The 20,826-nt window shown below is 41.6% G+C and overlaps 1 protein-coding gene across 1 annotated transcript; it reads left to right on the top strand.

Annotated features, from left to right (window-relative positions):
- Positions 1 to 323: 323 nt before the first annotated feature.
- On the top strand, positions 324 to 19,994 carry LOC133107511 (extracellular calcium-sensing receptor-like). Its single transcript, XM_061216499.1, has 6 exons — positions 324 to 526; positions 1,028 to 1,313; positions 1,583 to 2,395; positions 14,735 to 14,965; positions 18,223 to 18,346; positions 19,010 to 19,994. The coding sequence occupies exons 1-6, from the start codon at positions 324 to 326 to the stop codon at positions 19,906 to 19,908; spliced, it is 2,556 nt and encodes an 851-aa protein (XP_061072483.1). The 3' UTR covers positions 19,909 to 19,994.
- The last annotated feature ends 832 nt before the right edge of the window (positions 19,995 to 20,826 follow it).

The raw sequence follows: 20,826 nt of genomic DNA, 5'->3' as shown, positions 1-20,826 counted from the left end.
ATGCACTAACAGCGATTGGCTGCCATGCAAGGCACCAACCAGCTCGTCAGGAGCATTTGGGAGTTAGGCGTCTTGCTCAGGGACACTTCGACACACCCAGGGCGGGATCGAACCAGCAACCCTGCGACCGCCAGACGACTGCTCTTCCCACCTGAGCCACTGTCGCCCCAGAAAGTAGAACATACTTCCCTCCACTGGGAGATACAGGCCCACCCCATGTCAGGCTCCTCATATAAGTTATCAGCATAGTCCTATATAAGTCACTGAGACAATGCTGCAGTACCACTGGACACTGCCAGGTTACAACGCATGCATTCTCAGAGATGCCGCTGTTCACAGACATGTTGTTACTCGTCTTGTTTGCTGGCCTTGGAAAACCTGTCTGTCGACCATATGGAGCTCAGGAATTCTCACAGTTTTCAAAAGAAGGCAATATCACAATAGGAGGGATTTTTTCATTTCATCAAAATCCTGTAAGTGTGGATCCAACACTACAAGTCAACCCTGGACGTATTCAATGTCAGGGGTAAGCCAAAATGGAAAAAAATAACAGTCGTGCTACAACTGTGAAATTTATCATTAATGTTTTAGCTTTTATGTTGCATCTATTTTAGCAGGGGGAAGGAAAATGTGGCCCTTTAATTCATGTTCTTCTCTCCCATCTCATGTGGAGGAAGCACTGAAAGTATTATGGTCTTACTTTATACTTTATATCTTTTATATCTTAACACATTTTTCATCACACAGTGAACATGACACCATTTTGGATTAATTATGAATGCCATGTAAATGCCTTCAGTTTTTGGGATCAAAATATACAATAAAATATATTCTGTAATTGTAATAGGGGGAACAAGTATCTATTTTTGTTGTTTGTTATTAAACTGCATCTTTCATAAAAAGTACTTGTGTACTGTGCTTTTGGTTTTCCTCCAGAGGGAGACTATTTTTATCTGTTACTTTCATCATCTTACACTAGTTATAATACTTTTTTTTACTGACAACACCAGTCCATTTCTCCTCACAGGCTAGATCAAGGAGAACTGCAGTTTGCTCAAACTATGATTTTTGCCATTGAAGAGATAAATAACAGCTCTAAGATTCTCCCAGGCATTTCTTTGGGCTACAGGATATATGACTCCTGTCCAAGCATTCCTCTCTCTGTAAGGGCATCCCTGGCTCTAATGAATGGACCTCAGGAGGGCACAAAGACCTGCCTCAAACCTTCAGCGGTGCATGCAGTAATCGGAGAGACATATTCTACTTCAACCATCGGGATCGCAAGAACAGTGGGACCATTCCACATACCTGTGGTTAGTGACCTTTATGTTATTGTAAACTGTGAAAGTTTAACCTATAAAGCAAATGTGTTTTTAAATGAATAATATAAAGATATTTTCCTTATGAATGATTACATATGGTGTCTGTGTGTGGTTTGCAATGGACTGAGACTTTTTTATGAGGACTTGTGTTTGTGACTGTGTCTGAGAGCTTGTCAATATGTGAATGTGCATGTGTATACTGTGTGTGAAAACATCTGTAGCACATTCAAAAATAGTGAATACTTGCTTGTTTGTTACAGCTCAGTCATTCAGCTACATGTGCATGTCTCAGTAACAGACAGGAGTACCCAAATTTCTTCAGAACCATTCCCAGTGACTACTATCAAAGCAGAGCCTTAGCAAAGCTGGTCAAGCACTTTGGGTGGACCTGGGTTGGTGCAATCAGGACAAATGATGACTATGGCAATAATGGAATGGCTACATTTTTAAAAGCAGCCAAAAGTGAGGGCATTTGCATAGAGTACTCAGTGCCCATCTACAGGACTGACCCTAGACAGAAATTTCTCGAAGTTGTGGAGATCATTAAAAAATCATCTTCAAAAGTGATTGTTGCTTTTGCAAATTGTAATGATTTAGACATGCTCATCAAAGAACTGCTTTTGCAGAATGTGACAGGTTTTCAGTGGGTGGGCAGCGAAGGCTGGATCACAGCCTGGTGCATTGCCACCCGAGTGAGCTATGCAGTGGTAGGAGGGGCCATTGGCCTTACAGTTCCTAACATTCACATACCAGGACTGAGGGAGTTTATCATGAACACACGCCCATCAACCAAGCCTGGGAACCTGGGCTTGGTAGAGCTCTGGGAAAGTATTTTCAGCTGCATTCTATCACCTCGTAAGGATGACATCAAGAAAGCGTGCACAGGATCAGAGTCTTTGTATGGAAAACTTACCCGCTACACAGACATATCTGACACCAGCTTGTTGAACAATGTGTATAAGGCTGTATATGCTGTGGCCCATTCACTGCACAATCTTGTCAAGTGCAAAGACGGACATGGACCATTCATGAACAGAAGCTGCGCAGACAAGGCCACAATAGAGCCATGGCAGGTTGTATAGCTGCTGTTGTTTACATATTCCGAGTGTGTATATACACTCAGTGAGCACTTTATTAGGTATTTATTAGACTTATCTTTTTACTTTTACTTATTACTTCTGCTGCTGTAGCCTATCCACTTAGAGGTTTCAACGGTTGTGTGTTCAGAGCCACTTTTCTGCATGCCACTGCTGTAATGAGTGGTTATTTGCGTTACTGTCACCTTCATGTTGGCTTTGACCAGTCCAGGCCCTCCTCATTAACAACACGTTTTTGCCTGCAGAACTGCTGCTCACTGGATTTTTGGGGGTTTTTCAGACCGTTCTCTGGAAACTCTACAGACTGTTGTGCATAAAAATCCCAGGAGATGAGCAGTACCTAAGATACTCAAACAACCCGGTCAGGCACCAACAATTATTCCATGGTCAAAGTCACTTAGATCACATTTTTTCCCCATTCGGATGGTTTATGTGTAGCTACTGACCCATATCTACATAATTGTATGCATTGCACTGCTGACACACAATCGGCTGATTAGATAAAGTAGGCGTAATGAAGTAAAAATGTTCCTAATAAAGTGCTCGGTGAGTATGTACTTACTTTGGGACAAAGACATTACTTCTTAATTTAGCTCTGTACTCCACAATTTTAGATTTATAATCCAGCAATTAATGTGTGGTACAGTATTTATCAGCTTTCATTAAATAATATTTTATAGATTGGGTTGCACCATGTAGAAATGACAGCACTTATATCGTCCCTCTATTTCAGGGTACCGTAATATTTTGGCTTTACAGCTGTTTCCGATTAGACAAGTGTGTTCAATGCAGATAAATGATTGGTTACCATCGTAGTGGGAGTGTGATGTTGGGCCAGTCCACTAGGGAAGCAAGTTTGTTACATGTATATAGCCGAGCATTTGGTCATTTAAAATGTGCCAAATGACTGTAACCATCATTTATCTTCCTGTTTGCTCCTATCATTGGCATTAATCATCATGGTTTGGATGCTTATCAGCATCGCTAACATTCATATGATGACTGGGGAAACTCAACATGATCAATGTAATTCTGTTTTAAAACGAATGGGTATATTTATACATTGCTGTCCATCTGGGAGAAATTCCAACAAAGTGTCCGTGGCTTCACCCATTTACTTGTCATGAGCTTTGGAAAACGTTTCAGACCTGCGGAAGTGGACTTTTTGGGCACAACCATGTTTTACAAATTGGAGCCTGAGTCTTCACAGTACGGAGAATATGCACATAACATAACAGAAGGTAATGGCAAGAACAGGACATTCAGCCCAGCAATGCTCACCTTTTCCTACCCCTATGCAGAACAAACAAAACAAGAAAAGAAAAGCTAGCTCCCATGTAGAGCCTACCTTCACAGTCTTGGAAGTCCACCCTTTCTATCACTGCCCAGCTAAGCTACTTAACTGTTTAAACAAACAAATCCCAATTATAATACAAAATTCTAGTCAATATACACAGCACAAATCCAATCCAAGTCAGGTTCTCAAAACAAAAGCCGGTCATACACAAGCATCTCTTACTACCTTGTAAGTAGTACAGGGGAGACATGGCTCAGGCAGTAAGAGCAGTCGCCTGGCAGTCGGAGGGTTGCCAGTTCGATCCCCCGCCCAGGCTGTGTCGAAGTGTCCCTGAGCAAGACACCTAACCCCCAAATGCTCCTGACGAGCTGGTTGGTACCTTGCATGGCAGCCAATTGCTGTTGGTGTTTGAGTGTGTGTATGAATGGGTGAATGAGAAGCATCAATTGTACAGCGCTTTGGATAAAGGCGCTATATAAATGCCAGCCATTTAAGTTTTCTCCTCCTGGCTCCCTCCATGCTTTTCCCAAACTGGTACTTCACAAAGCAAGTCAGCACAGGTGGACCTGATATAGTCAGATTTGATGAGCTGATTCAGGTCAGGTGTGGTGGCCCAGCCTGAGGAACCTGCAGTGGCTTCAGTCAGCCAGGGAGTGGAGCCTACGAACAAGAACATGCACTCCCTCCATCACCAGTCCTCTGGTTTTGCCACAGTGAGTATAACTTCCTTGGACTTATACTCAATACTCCTGACTATGTATTCTAGCATCCTGTTGGCCTTTTTTACTGCTACCGCACATTGCCTAGAATGTGAAAGGCTTTGGTCAACTATTACGCCCCCCAGTCTTTTTCAACATGTGCACTATTCAATTGTCTGCCCCCCATAAAGCAATCCTGCCTTATATTTTTATTTCCCACGTGTAGAACTTTACATTTAGTTGTACTGAATTTAATTTGCCAGATTTCCGCCCACTTCTGGATTCTGTTTAAATCTTCCTGGATTTCATTAGTAGATTCCATACTGTTAGCTACACCTCCTCGTTTTGTATCATCTGCAAATTAAACTAAATTACTTTCAATGCCTACATTCCATTCCAAAAGTATCGGAACATAAAGGTCAATGCCTTTGTTTTTGCTATACACTGAAGACAATTGAGTTTGAGGTCACAATATGTACATAAGATGACAGACCCAAATTTCAGCTTTAATTTCGTGATATTTTTATCTACATTTGTTAAACAACTTAGAACATATCACCTTTTGTATCAGACCACCTAATTTGTAGGTGAGCAAAAGTATTGGAACATGGGACTGACAGGTGTTTCTTGTTGCCTGTTACATTGATTTGTTAAACAATAAATAGTTCTAAATGTCTACTCTTGGTTTTAGCCTTGGGTTTTGCCTGACAGCATTTGTGTTAGAAAACATAAACCTGAAGACCAGAGAACTGTCTTTGGAAGAAAAGCAAGCCATTTCTAAGCTTAGAAAAGAGGGGGAATCCATTGCACAAGCATTAGGGATAGTTTGTACAACAACTTGGAATGTCCTGAAAAATAAAAAAAACCGCTGGTATACTGAGCAACAGACATCAAACAGGTCAACCAAGGGAAACAGCAGTTGATGACCGAAACATTGTGAGAGCTGTGAAGAAAAGCCCCAAAACATCAGTCAGTGACATCACAAACAATCTCCACAGGGCAGGGGTGAAGGTATCTCAATCAACCCTCTGAAGAAGAGAGCAGCAATATAGAGGCTATAGCATAAGATACACATCACTCATTAGTAGTAAGAATCAGAAGGCAAAATTATAATTTGCAAAGAAGGACAGGGATGAGCCACAAAAGTTGTGGAACAAAGTTTTTTGGACTGATGAGACTAAGATTAACCTGCCCCAAAGTGATGGAAAGGCAAATGTGTGGCGAAAGAATGGATCTGCTCATGATCCAAAAACATACAAGCTCATCTGTGAAGCACAATTGAGGAAGTGTCATGGCTTTGGCTTGGCTTGCTACTTCTGGAGTTGGCTCACTAATCTTTATTGATGATGTAACTCATGATGGTATCAGCAGGACTGAGCATGCAGTCCACCTCCTGAAGAGGAAAAACCCCCCAAAACAAACAGCAACTGAAAGAGGCTTCAGTAAAAACCTGGAAAAGCATCACAAAAGAAGAATGCAACAGTTTGGCGATGTCAATGGGTTGCAGGTTTGAAACAGTTATTGTAAGCAAGGGATATGCTACCAAATATGAATTGTTATTTACTTTCATTTACTTAAATACTCTCTATTCCAATACTTTTGCTCACCAAAAAATGGGGTGGTCTTATACAAAAAGTGCTATGTTCAAAGTAGTTTTTATCTCAACCCCAAATGTATTCAGTGTAATTCGAAAACAAAGGAATTGGCCATGCGATTCCAATCATTTTGGAGGGGACTGTATGTACATACTCAATGATTTTTCCATTTGTTTCAATTGTCTCATTCATCAAATATGTTTTACACATTTAAAAACACAAATACACAATCAAAGAGTTTAAAGAAACTCCTCCGCCTGGAAGATCCATTGTTGCTGCAATTGAATCTGCTGCATGGAACGTTTTGAAATTTGCTGATGAACACATTAAAGCAGCTGTGGAATGTCAAAGACACAAACCACAAGATTTATTTAATTGAAGCTCTTGATCATGTACCTGAACATATTATTTTGGCTACTTTTTACACCAAGTTAAAGGCGCGGCCATGGTCCCTCCCAACCTATATGTCGGGCAATTTGAAGAACATGCCCTATTTGGTTTTAAAACCAACCCTTTTAACCCTTTTTTCAAATGTATTATTAGGGAAATGTAACAGTGATGATATTCTTGTCATTGGGGGAGGTACGGCTGAACTACTTGAACAAAATGAAAATTTCACACAGTTAAATGAGCTGTCTACCCATCTGAAGTTAAAATTAACTTTACGATTTATGGATCATTAAGGAAAGCAATAAGCTATATACAGATGGGTATACTAAACCGAGAGACCGTAATATGCTAATGAAATTCGACAGCTACCACCCACTCCCTTTAAATAAGAGTTTACACTATAGTCAATTATGTTGAGTAAAACCCATCTGTGTTAATGACGCAGAGCGAAATGTTTCTATGATGGTGTCAAATTCTCAAAGGAGAATACTCTTGAAGATGCAAAATATATGTATATTTTTTAAACAGATGTATCCAATTTAATTGTTTTTAGTATTAATTAGTACACAAAGGGTGCTGAGCAGTTTAAAGGAGGCTTTAAAAAACATTGGCATATTCCAAATTCGGACAAACATATTAAGCATTTATACCAAGAGCCCCCCTAAGTGATTTTTAAATGTGGCCACAATTTAAGTCACATGTTGACAACAACTGATCAACCTTCCACTCCTTCTCAAACCCTATTGACCCCTATACCCAATGGCAACGATAAACGTGGTGTGTTTATTGAGTATGTACATATGTATATTTATGTTCATTGTAATGCTGTTCTGGTCTCACCTGTCATTAATTAGCCCTATAAAAGGGCCACACATACCCATTGTGAATCACCAACAGGGTGACATTAGCGCAGGTGGTAGAAGCAGTCATCAGGCAGTCGGAGGTTTGCCGGTTCGATCCCGCCCTGGGTCTGTCTAAGTGTCCTTGAGCAAGACTCCTAACCCCCAAATGTTCCTGACCAGCTGGTTTGTGCCATGCATGGAAGCCAATCGCTGTTGGTGAATGTGTGTATACATGGGTGAATGAGCATCAATCGTACTGTACGGGTCCTTGCACGGGACTCCAAATTATGTAGGGTCCTTGCACGGGCCGCCAAATAACGCAGGGATTTTACTCTCTACGCAACCGGGGCGCCGGTTAAACGTTGTGTAGCAGTATAACTGCGAAAAGTAATCAGTCTCATAAAATTACTGTTATCAGAAATATCCAACCACAAATTTAGTATTTTAATTAATTAAAATAACCAATATTAATGATTGAACATACCGATAACCTGAAGGTTGGAAGTTCTTCGAAAGACTGCTTTAACTCGGCTCTCATGTCTATGCGATTCCAAAACGGACACCGGGGTTTAATAAAATATATTTATTTATTTATTAAACACAGAACAGATAAACTAACGGGAATTAGTCGGGGAAGTTAGGGTGTGTGTGTGCGTGTGCGTGGGCGCGAGCAAGCGCGCGTGTCGCTTGAACAAAGGAAAGGTGGGAGTAGCTAGCTTGAGTAAGCTAGAGTTCTGGGTGTGGTAATGAGTTAGAGTTAGCTGTGAGAAGGGACTACTTGCGTAGTTTTACTCTATATATGCGCAAAAGACGGCGAATCAATTCACGTACATATATATGTAGCTAACCAAACACATTACAATGGTTGGATGGTAAATATTGAAACACAGATTCACAAAAACAGTTAAGACTAAACTAAACACTGGCTATGCCTGAATGTTTGTTTTCTTACTGAGTCCATACGCATTGCTGGATCCAAAAGACATGCTGTCCTTGTAGAAGCGGCGATGGTGCTGTGAATGGTGTCCGGGAGAGATGCGCAGGCTGGGGTGTTCCCGTCTTAGCAGCGCGTTGTCGTCTGATCCGCTGGTCCTTTTCCAGGTGTAAAAGTTTGTTGCTGTTGTTCGATGGTGAGCTTTGCAGGAGTAAACTGATGTAGCGTTCCGCGTACACCAGTTTCCACTCGCTATAGGCCACGAAGTTACCGCGAGGTAACTGGGTGTGTCCGTAGGCCTGGTAGTGCGCTGTGCAGCATTCAGCCTCTGTCCGAGTCTCGGAGCAGATGAGCTGAAGCAAATGGCAAAAAAGGGTGCATCGAAGAGGAGAAGCAGAAGAAGCAGAAAAAGCAGAAGAAACAGAAGAGAGATCCCAAGAACATGTCTTGCTCTTATACGGGACCGTTTATTGCTCCCGCCATGACGGGATTGGCTGAACCAAGTTAGACGTCATTCGTGGTGGACGTCGCAGAATTTTCCTGTGGGAATGTGGAAGTTGTAGTCCCTACATCCCCCCTGTGGTCTCAGGATGCGGCTGAAGCCAGTGTTCCTTGAGAGCACAAAAGTCAGTTCACAGTCCACAGGTCAAGTACATTTGGTCGGTAACACAGTTCACAATTGACTGACAAACATCCAGGCATTTATCAACAATTAACTAAACTGGTCTAAAACACATTATACAAACAATGTGAAACACTAAGGTCGAACAGTGACTACATTGTCACAAAACATGAGAAACCTTGGTGAAAGGGTTAGTCGTTTTGTTAGTTCAGGTGTTTTGTTAGTTATTGGATGGTGTCCAGAAGGTGGAGCACCAACAGGAATGACCCAGCCATGAAAATGTTCAGATGATGTAGGGGTCTAGCTGGAGAGGCTGTAGCCTTTTTGGAAGTCTTGTTCAGACTGACCAATTGTTCTAGTCCCTACAGTCAGGTTGCTGACGAGGGTTGTCATCTGAAATATGTGGGGACATTTTCAAATTAGGGCAGCTTTCTGTATCCAAGCTTAACCTTATGGCTGTGTCATCAGGAAGGAAATGGAGAGGTGGTCTCATTTCTAAATGATGTGGTAAGCTCACAAGTGGTCTTGTCTTGCTTGGGGAAGAGGTGGAGTAAGGCACACTGGGGTGTGGCAATATACTTGTAAAGATTACACTGTAGTTTCTACATGCAATACTTTACAATGGTTCAGTAGGTGTAGAAAGCAATGAACATTTATGAGTTATAACAGGTGTCGGATTTAACTCTACAGTACCTACTTACGATCTGCGTTTGCTGCTGCTACATGCAAATCTAAGTGGCTGCTATAAACTACCTGTTTATTTTGCCACCCCCCTTTGGTAGGAAAGGTGTGCAAAAGAAAGTGGTCAAAGCTTCAGCTGGGAGTCTGCCTGTGAGGAGACCACGGCTATAGATCAGTCTTATTCAGTCTTTTGATGGAGGTTGAACAAGACCAGATAGCTCTTGAGTGGTTACTCGAGGCATACACACTACTGAACAAAGGTTAGAGGCTTTAGTTGTCCTCAGAGGAACTGAAGAAGCTCTCTTCAGACAAGGTATCTTCCCTATCAGAGTCATGCTGGTGACTCTGAGGCTTGGGCCTACCGGGTCGGTCTTCTCTCCAATTCCGGCTGGAATCAGAGTGTGAGAAGCGACCACGGTGGCTCTTAACCGGGAACTTACTCACATGCCGTTGTTTTGAGCCATTAGACTTTAATGGGGCAACTTGGGAAGTGCCGGCGGGCTTGGTTGGAACAACGTGCTTAGCTGTTTCCAATACCTCATTCCTGGGCACAATCCTTAAAGTGTCCCAGACCATTTGGGCTTCATTTCTTAATTCAAGGGCTGAGTGTTGGCCCCTTGAAAACAGTGAAACATGTGTTCGGACACAGGGGTGCAGGTTGTGCACAAAAAGGGATTTGAAGGCTTGATCTTCATCTAAGCCTGGTCCGTTTCTGCCCTGGAAAAAAGCATGTTTAAGTCGTTGGTAAAAGTCTTTTGGTCGTTCTGTACGGCTATGTTTAACCTCCACAGATTTGATCATGGCTGTGGCCTGATCAAACCGTGGCTGGTACTCAGCTACCAACGCTTCACAAACCTTGGGATAGCTGGAACGAACCTGTGGTGGAAGTTGTTCCCTAAATGTATGGATCTCTCTGGTTGAGGTTTTCCATATAAGTCGTACCTTTTCTCGATCGGTTGCCCTGGGCAGATCCGAGAGACAGTAGTCAACTTCTCTCAAGTAACTCTGAATGTTAAATTCAGAGTCCTTGGGGTCAAATGTGTGGACATACTTCGCCATGGCCTCTAGCTCCTCAAAGCGAAGACCATGTGAAGTTGCACTAGTCTGCCTGTTTGGAGAAGGAGAGCCTGAAATCACATTTGAATCTGAATGCGTTTCATGCGGAGCTCGACGTCCTCGGTTTGGTTTAGAGGGTGGAGCTACAAAACTGTCATTCTCACAATGGTTGGCAGAAGATAAATTGTCGCTGTCAGTGTACTGTACAGAGCTGTCACCTATCCTCTCAGTTATAAAGGGAAAGCTAGCGGGATTAGCGTTGCTTTTTGTGTGCCCAATTAATAACGTTAGATCTCCTCTACCGTGTCCACGGGAGGGTGCCCTGACCTCCTCACGAGAGGGGTGGGCATGGAAGGTGCAGTCCTGTACTTGCCTGACTGTTTCTCCCTTGCGGAGATGGACCACCGTTGGGATGGAGTCCCCCCTTTCCCTCTCCAGGGAAGAGGTGGGCAAACCATTGCATGGGTGGTCAACAGCACTGCAATCTGAGGAGACTGACGAGTCTCCATCAGAGCAAGCTGTGGAACCGGGATCTGACAAACCCGAATCAATTTGTGACCCCCCTTCCCCCGCCTTGTGGTGTAAGGAGGAAGCAGGAGAAGCTGGAGTTGGGCAAGCCTGAGAAAGCAGGCTTACAGAAGAGAGTGGATGTGGTAGCTTGTGGCATCCACTCTTCAACTGAAATAATTCCTCTCTATAGGAACAAAGATCTGATTCGGCTGAATGCAGATCACGCAAGTATTGTACTGCTTTCTTGCCAACAGTTTGAAGCTCAAGTAAAACACTGGTGTGTTGTCCTTTGAGGTATGCCATCTCTGATTCTAAGTTTTTGTTGCTCTGAAGAGCAAGACTAATCTGTCTGGCAAAATTCAAGACCAGACAACTTAGAATTGGGTCTTTCGACTGGGTGGGGGAGTGACCTTTCTCGTTGATTAAGGAGAACATTTCTTTCCTACAATCAGTGAGGTTCATCTGATTCAGGAAAGCTACGTAGCCAGGTGCTAAACCTTGGGCTAAAAAGGAAAGGTACTCATCAATAGATATGGGTTCCATATCTCACGCCAAATAAAGCTAAAAGCTGAATCAGTAACTTAAGAGGGTACTCTTGAAGTTAACTATTTCACAAGGGCCTTGTGCTCCTAAAAGTTGGCAATGAATTGTTCACCAAAATCACAATCCAACATACAAGTTGTGATGAAGGATAAGGAATTTAAAACGCTCTTTGAATATTCTCTAACTATAGTACAAGGTAGCTATAGCATCACACAGGGACTCGAGTTGCACTAGCGGTACTGCAATGCAACAACAGCAAAATGACCGAACATATGGCGGATATTCAGACCGTAAAATAGGAACTGTGATGCTGATCACATTAATCCTAAATACCAGAATATGATTGGTTGAAATTACAATTAAATTTGGATTTAAATGTAAAATTCAATTAATTATTAAAATTACTTTGACAAAGTAATTAAAATTAATAATACAGTGCGGCTAATAATACTATTATTGATAATACGTATTATACCGGAAGGTAAATGCCAATCAACAAACTACCGTGTAAGATTACGAATGTAATGCCACAATGTTACACGAGGGGGCAGTATATTGAGAAAGCGGCTCATGCAGGCTTTCAAAAATGGTACAAGGGTGACATCTAGCGGTATTTTTAAAAAATTGCACTGGTGGCAATTTAGCTCAGAAAGAATGCCGAGAATTCGTTCTGGAGTCACGTGACATGAAATTTGAGCCAAAGCTAGTCTTCCTCACATGGGGCACCAAAATATGTACGGGTCCTCGCACGGGACTCCAAATTATGTAGGGTCCTTGCACGGGCCGCCAAATAACGCAGGGATTTTACTCTCTACAAAACCGGGGCGCCGGTTAAACGTTGTGTAGCAGTATAACTGCGAAAAGTAATCAGTCTCATAAAATTACTGTTATCAGAAATATCCAACCACAAATTTAGTATTTTAATTAATTAAAATAACCAATATTAATGATTGAACATACCGATTACCTGAAGGTTGGAAGTTCCTCGAAAGACTGCTTTAACTCGCCTCTCATGTCTATGCGATTCCAAAACGGACACCAGGGTTTAATAAAATATATTTATTTATTTATTAAACACAGAACAGATAAACTAACGGGAATTAGTCGGGGAAGTTAGGGTGTGTGTGGGCGCGAGCAAGCGCGCGTGTCGCTTGAACAAAGGAAAGGTGGGAGTAGCTAGCTTGAGTAAGCTAGAGTTCTGGGTGTGGTAATGAGTTCGAGTTAGCTGTGAGAAGGGACTACTTGCGTAGTTTTACTCTATATATGCGCAAAAGACGGCGAATCAATTCACGTACATATATATGTAGCTAACCAAACACATTACAATGGTTGGATGGTAAATATTGAAACACAGATTCACAAAAACAGTTAAGACTAAACTAAACACTGGCTATGCCTGAATGTTTGTTTTCTTACTGAGTCCATACGCATTGCTGGATCCAAAAGACGTGCTGTCCTTGTAGAAGCGGCGATGGTGCTGTGAATGGTGTCCGGGAGAGATGCGCAGGCTGGGGTGTTCCCGTCTTAGCAGCGCGTTGTCGTCTGATCCGCTGGTCCTTTTCCAGGTGTAAAAGTTTGTTGCTGTTGTTCGATGGTGAGCTTTGCAGGAGTAAACTGATGTAGCGTTCCGCGTACACCAGTTTCCACTCGCTATAGGCCACGAAGTTACCGCGAGGTAACTGGGTGTGTCCGTAGGCCTGGTAGTGCGCTGTGCAGCATTCAGCCTCTGTCCGAGTCTCGGAGCAGATGAGCTGAAGCGAATGGCAAAAAAGGGTGCATCGAAGAGGAGAAGCAGAAGAAGCAGAAAAAGCAGAAGAAACAGAAGAGAGATCCCAAGAACGTGTCTTGCTCTTATACGGGACCGTTTATTGCTCCCGCCATGACGGGATTGGCTGAACCAAGTTAGACGTCATTCGTGGTGGACGTCGCGGAATTTTCCTGTGGGAATGTGGAAGTTGTAGTCCCTACAGTACAGTGCTTTGGATAAAGGCAGTATTTAAATGCCAACCATTTACCCTGACGAAAGTACATGTTGTCGAAACATTGGTCAATAAAACGCAGCAAAGGACAATATCTGAGTGTGCGACTTATATGTTCCTCTAGTCTGCACCTCTGAAACCTTTGGGTGTACTCCACTCTGTATATATACAAAAGGAATGAATGCAAAAAACCCCAAACCAAACCAATTGTTCTTAATATCTACGTTTGTCGCAATTAATGTAATTTGTGAAATACAACTGTTCCAAAGTTAGAGCTACGTTTGGCTGCTACATTGAGGACTGGATTTAAACTGTCTAAAACTCTTAATAAAATAAGCACATTGTTACCTTTCTCCTCATCAAAAGCTACATTGCTCACGATGGAGTCTCCAATCACGAAAACGTTTCTGTAACGTTTCTGATAGTAGCGAGAAGTCAGTGTGGAAACTGAAGAAGGGGCTGGACTGCGATGAAGGTGTATTGGAGTAGAGGAGCCGTGCAGATCTGGATGTGAGGATGCAGTGCCCTCGGCGAGGCCTTCACACTTTTTGACAGCCTCAAGCCTGGGGTGATGGGAGGCTGGCTGTTGTGTTCCGCTCTCCTGATTGTCGCAGTTTTCCAGGCTGTGGTGGGAGTTTAGATTGGCTGCATCCATTTCCCATAACCTCCAGTGAATCTGCCTCAGTGCTGAGCTGTCTAATCTGAGCATTTCTCACACTGGTCGTCTGGGAGAAATGCTGTTTTGACTAGTTTCCCTGGGTCCACAGACTCCATCCTTCTCGCTTCCATCCAATGAGCTCATAGCACTGCCAAAAAAACAAATCTGGGTCTTCTGGTGTGGTTTCCAGCCAGCAAGGACTAACGAAATTTAAAAGCTCTGCTGGAGTCTGCACATCTGTCTCTCCCAGTACAGTACAGCCTTAGGGCAGTATATAAAGATGCAGCCTATGTGTTCTGTGAAGTCATCTGCAGAAAGTAGTCTCTGTCAAATCCTGATGCTGAGAACCTCATGTTAATCATTTGATTACAAATCTGAAATATTGGAGTACACAGCCAAATTAAGAAAAATGTTTTTGTCACAAACATTATGCTGGGCACTGTACAAATATGAATCACTGTTAACTTCAATTGATTAATTCAATGCATTATCTTGTGATTTCCACTCTAGGTGCTTCATTATTTAACCCAGGTAAACTTCACCACTAAACATGGTGAGAGAATTCACTTTGATAAACAGGGGGATCCCGCAGCAAGGTACTCCTTGGTAAACTGGCAGCTGAATTCCCATGGAGTCGTTGACTTCGAGATCATAGGTCTGTATGATGCATCTCTGCCAGAGGGGCAGCAGTTTGTGATGAAGGATGATGTGCAGGCTGTATGGGCAGATGGTCGGCAGGAGGTAAGCTGATGAACCTCTGTACTCAGATCAAACAGTTTGGTCAAATCTGACCATGGGAAATTGTTGATGTGTACTGCCCTGCACATTAGTGAGAGGTGGGGGTATGCATTGGTTGGCACTTCCATTCAAAATATCACATTCAATATCTCACCCGTTTCAAAACCAATCTCAATGCCATTTTGCAGGTCTACTACAATGGGCTCGCCAACTACTAAAACAAAACATGAACCATTTACCATAAATTTCAAACATGAGCTGAACAATATTCGCCATAAATCCAATGGAAATGCATTTCCACAAATAATTTATTAGCAATTTATCAAATCCCTTTGATAACTTTGATTTATGTCAGATGTCAGTTTTTTCGTAGGAGCCGAACAAACTTTGCGAGTGGCCTCAGCTGTTCGTATTGTGCACAGAAATGAAAGAACATGGCTGTAAAGCATGTTTTGTTATTTTTTATTTTTTATGAGCTGTAAGCCATTAAAACAAAAAAAAGCTTGAAATATTTAATTTCATGTGTAATAAATCTTGAATATATTTAAAAGTGTCATTTTTTGAACAAATATAACGGGAAAAAAATTCACTTTTCCACAATATTCTATATAATATGGATTTTATTTAGAGTGGCTTAATTATTTTAATATGCCAATCGGATATTATAATTATTCATATTATATAAAAACGTAACTGGATTCAGCATTAAAATGGGTGATTTTTCATTCCGGTAATCCTGATTAATTAGTGGAGTTGAATATAAATTCCATAAAACATGGGGCATGGCATAGCCTACTACGCCTACGAAACAACTAATTATAATGCCGAGTTCAAATTCAAGTTACACCTGCCAACATCATGGTAGACTATAGAAGTGGCATGACGTGGCTGATTTGTTTACACCTTTTGTTTTCCTCGCGTTTAATGTCAGAGGTTGATGTGAACCATTTTACCCAATTGGAAGGAGCTAATTTGTTCATTCTAATATGACGTGAACACCGCATTATGCTTCCTTGCTATGGCTTTACATTACATTTACAGCTTTATTAGAAGATTTGAAGCATGGCCACATAATCACTCGGTTTGAGGCTTGTGACACCACCTTCTGGCTCTCTGCAAGGACAGGGAAAATAGCTATAGGCTATTGCTGTCACCCACCGGTGGGATTCCGGCTAAGGACGTCTCCTATGATTTGCCAATGCGTTCCACCAGCCCAATATATACTCCCTCAGTGAAGCTTGGAAGGCAGCAGCTTGTCGAAATAGTAAACTAATTGCGTTAGCTAGCAACCTGTGTAACATTAAATATGACAATTTAGCTATAATGGCAACTTCTAGCTAGCTAGCAAAGTTATTAAGTCCTGTAAAGCATATACATTAAACCAACAACAGCAGACTAGTTGTCACCGCCAAGCTTACGAAACGACATTGCCTTAATGTAACGTTATCTCTAGATTTGCAGCTATCAACAGCTAGCACATCCTGGCATGAGGCATGACATCTTCTCTGTTCATTTTCTTTCACTGCCGGCCACTACATTAATTACATGGATAGCTTTCATAGCTAGCAATATAGGCAGAGCTAGCTAGTAACTGTCTTCGATCATGCTGTAACGTTAGCTAGTTTGAACAGTAGAGTTAGTGTATGGTTGGTTGTTCACGTGGCTAGCTTGGGGCGGCCTGTAGTGTAGTGGTTAAGGTAAATGACTGGGACACGCAAGGTTGGTGGTTCTAATCCCAGTGTAGCACACAATAAGATCCTCACAGCCGTTGAGCCCTTGAGCAAGGCCCTTGCTCCAGGGGAGGATTGTCTCCTGCTTAGTCTAATCAAACGTACGTTGCTCTGAATAAGAGCGTCTGCCAAATGTAAAGCTAGAAAACATATATTTAGCTAACCTGTGTAGTCAGCAGCTATTGAAATTGTCTTGTGATGGAGCTCCCCAAATCCTAACCATAACTTTTAGTAAATGAAAAAAACAACAGACCCTCGATCACAATGAAAAAAAGTCCTACTTTCTTGTTTTTATCCTTTGTTTTTTTAACTTCAGGCAATGCTCCTATGGCAAGCTGGAAAGAAAAAACGTAATATGCTCACGCAACTGTGCACAAGTTTCACCATATGCAGTGCCATGTAATTCTAATGGAGTAAAGAAGGGTGAAACTGATGTAGGATTAGATGGATGCATTTTTAAATATGGCGGGTGGTCTTTATTTTTCTAACATTCTGCATGTCCTGGAGCATCTGTTAAGACGTAATCATGAACACCACTATGTACCAACATATTTAAATAACAATACAATGCACAATATAATCTTGTTGATTCAAAGATAATATTTTATTGAATCCTTAGCAGCCTGTGCAGTGGTTCATGTTGTTTGAAGTAGACCACCATAGTTGCAGTACCCATAGCAGGTATTAATGCATTGTGTGTTGGAAGCCTTGACTGTGCATAGGTCAAGGTACTTCTCGGTGCTTCTGTGAAATTACTGTCTTTTTCAGCTTTTGGCAATCATTATCACTTCTTTAAAACATCGTTTTTTGGTTGAATTTACAGTCTTTTTCAGCTTTTGCCAACCATTATGACTTTATCTCTGACTTTAAATGTAGTTTTTGTGTTGAATTCTCAATCGCTCTGGATCATTTCCCACAACATTTTTAATGTTCTCATAACTGTGCATTTTCCAAACCACTTTATGCATTCTGTACAACTTTATGGTTAACCTCCAAAATCTCAACCACTCAAGATCTTTAACTCATGTTTCAAAATTAAATAATTGTTTAAATGAATAGTCAGTGTCATCAAAATCAAAAGTCCATTTAATTTTCACTTAAAGCATAGTTTTCTGTGATTAATATGATTTTGCCTTGGCAAGTGTCACAATTACCAAAAAATGAAAACCCAATAAAATATTAACCATAAATATGTGACCTGACCTGAAAACATTTTGTGACCTGGAATATGTACTGTGGGCTGATATTTTTGTATCTGTTTTTTCGGAAAATATGTACAATGATACAATGATACAATACAATACACAGTACAATTTACTTTGTGGCCTGGTAAATTGTGTGACAGTATCCAGTTGTCTTATTAATCAAGGTCTCTAATCAAGAATATTACTGAACCCTGTCCAGGATAAATTATGTAATTCAAGTGTTTTTTTGTGCTTAGATTTCCTAATCTATTCTTCTGCTCACGTTACACCTGTATAGATGTGCTGTGCATGTGGTTAACCAACGCTAAGTATGACTGTTTTATAGGTGCCAAGATCAGTCTGCAGTGAGAGCTGCCTTCCTGGGACACACATGGCTTTTGTGAAGGGGAAACCTATCTGCTGCTTTGACTGTATTCCATGTGCAGATGGAGAATTCAGCAACACTACAATTGAGTTTTCCACATATTTCTTCTAGACTAACCTAAACTGACCTTGTTTCCAGGAAGCGATATTTGATGTAGACTAAAATATTTATAATGTTAAAGGCAGAATATGCAGGATTTCTTTCCTTAACTCACTCCTGTGTTTACCATCAAAAATGACTCCTCCTACCTCTCAACCCTGCCTATTGTTCACCACAAAGATGACATGCTCACTCACCAATTGAGCAAGTTGATATTATGCTCTGGCTAGCTATGTCAGGTAGCTTTGTAACAGCGTGTTGGAGACTGCTGGGATCACATCAGGCAGTCAACATATGCCAATGTACTGACATATCTGATAGCAAAAAGCATATGCAGCAAAGTTATGGAGTAGCTAGTTTTAGCTAAACATTATATTATGGTGATAGAATGGACCAAGAATAGCCACTGCTAGCACAGCACCCGTGGGTTTCTGTCTGCTTTAGCAGCATGGCAAAACATAAACATGCATACTCACAAAGACATCAATTCATAATTGCTTTTATTTTGGTAGTAATTACTGACCATGGTTGTTTTTTAATAGTTTCAAGTGGAAAATCCTTCATAATATGCCTTTAAGATTTACTTTGGGCATTTTAAGATGCAAATTTATCAGAAAAAATAATTTAAAAAAATAATTGTCTTTTACAGATGCGCTGACATGTGTCCCATGCCTTCCGGAGTACAAGTCATCTGAAGAAAGAAATCACTGTGAATTAAAAAGCATTGAATTCCTGACCTTTGATGAACTAATGGGGATACTGTTGGTGTCATTTTCTGTCATTGGAGGCTGCCTTACAATCACAATAGCACTAATATTCTTCATCTATAAAGACACTCCCATTGTGAAAGCCAACAACTCAGAGCTGAGCTTCCTGCTGCTCTTTTCATTGAAACTGTGTTTCCTTTGCTCTATTACCTTCATCGGCCGGCCCTCTGAGTGGTCCTGTATGCTGCGCCACACTGCGTTTGGCATCACTTTTGTCCTCTGCATCTCTTGTGTTCTGGGGAAAACAATAGTGGTGTTAATGGCCTTCAGAGCTACACTTCCAGGCAGTAATACAATGAAATGGTTTGGGCCTCCACAGCAGAGATTGAGCGTTCTTGCTTTCACTCTCATACAGGTCCTTATTTGTGTGCTTTGGTTAACAATATCTCCTCCATTCCCCAACAAGAACATGAAGCACTACAAAGAAAAGATCATTCTAGAATGTGATGTAGGATCAGCAGTGGGGTTCTGGGCTGTACTGGGCTATATTGGGCTCCTCTCTGTATTGTGCTTTCTTTTAGCTTTTCTGGCTCGTAAATTGCCTGACAATTTTAATGAAGCCAAATTCATCACATTCAGCATGCTCATTTTCTGTGCAGTCTGGATCACCTTTATACCTGCTTATGTCAGCACACCTGGAAAGTTTACTGTGGCAGTGGAAATATTTGCCATTTTAGCTTCCAGTTATGGAATGCTTTTTTGTATTTTTATCCCAAAATGTTACATTATTTTACTGAAACCAGAGAAAAACACCAAAAGAAATATGATGGGTAAAACATAAAATAAAAACAGTTATTTCTATCTTCTATGTGCTATTTTCTTCACAGAAATCTAATGCCAGCCAATAGGCAAGTAGGTACTGCTACCCAGGAGTGAATGTGTTGCTCTCCTCTTGTATTCAGCAACCCCAAAGCCCAACGCTTTGATTCAAATTTCTCACTCAAGGTATTGAAAGTAATTTTGCATGGATAATCAAAGCACAATACTAATGGGTCATTCCAAGAAAAATCAACCAGAGGTGTAGGAGTTGACCATTCAAATTTTGCTTAAGCTTTGTGTAAATGTCCTTTATATATTCAATAAAGAACATCCAAAATGTTCGCCTCATTGGATTTGTCATTCAAAAAGCCACTCACAGCTGTCAATCATTTATTTGGCATTAAAGGGGGGAAATACCTGAAAACATGTACTCTGACAGAATCTTCGAGATTATCAACTCTTTTTGAAAATACTGCTCAGACAAAGGGCGGCACGGATGGTGCAGTGGGTAGCACTGCCGCCTCACAGCAAGGAGGTCCTGGGTTCGAATCCCCGTCGGCCGGGTCCTCTCTGTGCGGAGTTTGCATGTTCTCCCCGTGTCTGCGTGGGTTTCCTCCGGGAACTCCGGTTTCCTCCCACAGTCCAAAGACATGCAGGTTAGGCGGATTGGAGAGTCTAAATTGCCCATAGGTATGAATGTGTGAGTGAATGGTGTGTGTGCCCTGTGATGGACTGGCGACCTGTCCAGGGTGTATTCCTGCCTTTCGCCCAATGTATGCTGGGATAGGCTCCAGCCCCCCTGCGACCCTGTTCAGGATAAGCAGGTTAAGATAATGGATGGATGGATGGATGCTCAGACAAAAAGTTAAAAAAATTATTTTCAAGATTTGATGGCTTACTGCATCAGCATCACTTGGTGTATTACTTTCAAACTGCTAAG

This window comes from Conger conger, chromosome 13, assembly GCF_963514075.1.
Source record: "Conger conger chromosome 13, fConCon1.1, whole genome shotgun sequence".
Lineage (NCBI taxonomy): Eukaryota > Metazoa > Chordata > Actinopteri > Anguilliformes > Congridae > Conger > Conger conger.
This window is presented reverse-complemented; position numbering and strand designations above follow the sequence as displayed.

Coding starts and splice junctions, on each gene's coding strand:
- LOC133107511 (XM_061216499.1), top strand. CDS start 324: ATGCCGCTGTTCACAGACATGTTGTTACTCGTCTTGTTTGCTGGCCTT. Junction 527..1,027: donor GGACGTATTCAATGTCAGGG/GTAAGCCAAAAT, acceptor TTCTCCTCACAG/GCTAGATCAAGGAGAACTGC. Junction 14,966..18,222: donor GGGCAGATGGTCGGCAGGAG/GTAAGCTGATGA, acceptor ACTGTTTTATAG/GTGCCAAGATCAGTCTGCAG.